The sequence below is a fragment of the Zootoca vivipara genome, chromosome 12, assembly GCF_963506605.1.
Source record: "Zootoca vivipara chromosome 12, rZooViv1.1, whole genome shotgun sequence".
Classification (NCBI taxonomy): Eukaryota; Metazoa; Chordata; class Lepidosauria; order Squamata; family Lacertidae; genus Zootoca; species Zootoca vivipara.
In genome coordinates this window covers 6,887,836-6,889,801 of record NC_083287.1, presented here as the reverse complement: position 1 = coordinate 6,889,801, position 1,966 = coordinate 6,887,836, and the positions used below count along the sequence as shown (strand labels likewise).

At 55.6% G+C, this 1,966-nt stretch overlaps 1 protein-coding gene across 1 annotated transcript in view; it reads right to left on the bottom strand.

Annotated features, from left to right (window-relative positions):
* HERPUD2 (HERPUD family member 2) overlaps nt 1–616 on the bottom strand; it is a 16,249-nt gene extending 15,633 nt beyond the window's left edge. The window contains exon 1 of the mRNA XM_035129664.2: nt 128–616. Coding sequence (XP_034985555.1) covers nt 128–277 — 150 coding nt within the window. The 5' untranslated portion in view covers nt 278–616. The remainder of the gene's footprint in view (nt 1–127) is intronic.
* Between the last annotated feature and the right edge of the window lie 1,350 nt (nt 617–1,966).

Below are 1,966 nucleotides of genomic sequence, written 5' to 3'. Positions count from 1 at the left end.
GGCAACTTGGACACGGAAAGGAAGAGCTGACTGGAAAAAGAGTGCTGTTTGTGCTCAAGGGGACTGGGGTGGTGGTGGTGGGGTGGTTATTTGGGGGGGGGGAGGCCTGGTGGTTGGGGGGTCTCACCGGCTTGCTGGGGTACACCTTGGAGAGGTGTCCCTTGAGCTTGCCCACGGTCCAGTCGAGGAAGCAGCGGATGGTCTGGTCGGTGTACTTCTGGTTGGGGGCTTTGATGATGAGCGTGACGGGGGGCGGCCCCGCCGCGGGGGTCTCCATGGGGGCGAGCGGCCCGGGCGGCGACAAGGAAGGCAGGCAAGAAGCGAGGCTCAGGAGGGAGAGCAGCGCCTTAGCGGTGCGCGAGTGCCGGCCAAGAGGCCCCGTGCGCCCATCTCCGTCGCCGCCCAGACCCGGCCCAAGCCTCGCCGGGGAGACACGGGAGCGCGGCGTCACAACAAGGCCCGCCGGCGCCGGGGCCTCGACGTCGCCCGGGAAGCCTCCCTCGTCGCCGCCCGGGGCCTTGCAGCGACGCTTAAAATGGAGGCCGCGAAAACAACCACCAACCGCCCCTCGCCGCCGGGAGAGCGCTCTTGCTCGGCGCGGCGGCAGCGGCGGCGGCTCCTCCTTGCGCGGGGGCGCTGCGAGGCGGTGGCCGGAACAGACTGAGCTTGTGCGAGGAGGCGGGGAAGAAGAAGGGGAGAGGGAGGGGGGACACAGACCAAGAGGGAGGCAGGCCGACAACACCCCAAAAAAATAAAGCTTTGTTTTGGGCGCACCCTCCGCGGTGGCCTTTCCAGGGCAGCCTCGCAGGCAGAAATCCGGCCGGGGAAGCTCCGCGGCGGTGGGAAGGAGCCGCGTCTCCGGGAGCGCTTTCGGGAATCGCCTAGGCCGGGGGGCGGGCACCGAGAAAAGACACGCATACATCTCTTGGCACACGCGCGTGGTTTAAAATTATGGATAAAATAGAATATCTGCATATTTAGGTGGTGCACAGCTCTGGTGGCCTTGTGGGCGCCCGTTATATGGTTTAACTTTATCATCATCATCATCATTATTAAATTTGTATGCCGCGCTATATACCCGCAGGTCTCAAGGTGTGGTTACAACATAAAAACACAATATAAAAACAAAATGCATTAAAAAAAAAACCAAAAGCAACCCAATCATTTCCTGCCACCCCCTCACTCAACACATTTTGAAAGGATGGGTTGGATTACTAATCTCTCCCTAACTTGTTCGTGGAACTCACTGCCACAAGATGCAGTGATGAACAATTGCTTAGATGTCTCTAAAAGGGAATCGGCCAGTCGTGAAATAGGAGAGGTGACAGTGGTGAGGAACTAAGTAGAGTCTCCCAAGTTTAGAGGTTCAGTGCCATAGAATGCCACCTTCTGGGACAAAACATTACCCCATTATTTCCACAATGGAATCCTAACAGAGATCTCCTTATGTTGTTATCTGCAGCTTCCATTTTCTGTTTACCATTACAGTATTATCATAGAGTTGGAAGGGACCCAAGGGTCATCTAGTCCAACCTCCTGCAATGCAGGAATCTCAGCTAAAGTATCCATGACAGATGGGCTGTGTGTACTAATTAATAATTTTATTATTTCTACCCTGACCATCTGGCTGGGTTTCCCCAGCCACTCTGGGTGGCTTACAGAACATAAAAAATATAAAACATCACACATTTAAAATTTCCCAATCCAGGGCCTCCTTGTTTATTTCCTTGAGATCTGATGGGAGGGCGTTCCACAGGGTGGGCGCCACTACCGAGAAGGCCCTCTGCCTGGTTCCCTGTAACTTCACTTCTCACAGGGAGGGAACTGCCAGAAGGCCCTCGGTGCTGGACCTCAGTGTCTGGGCTGAATGATGGGGGTGGAGACGCTCCTTCAGGTATACTGAGTCGAGGCCGTTTAGGGCTTTAAAAGTCAGCACCAACACTTGGAATTGTGCTTGAAAATGTAC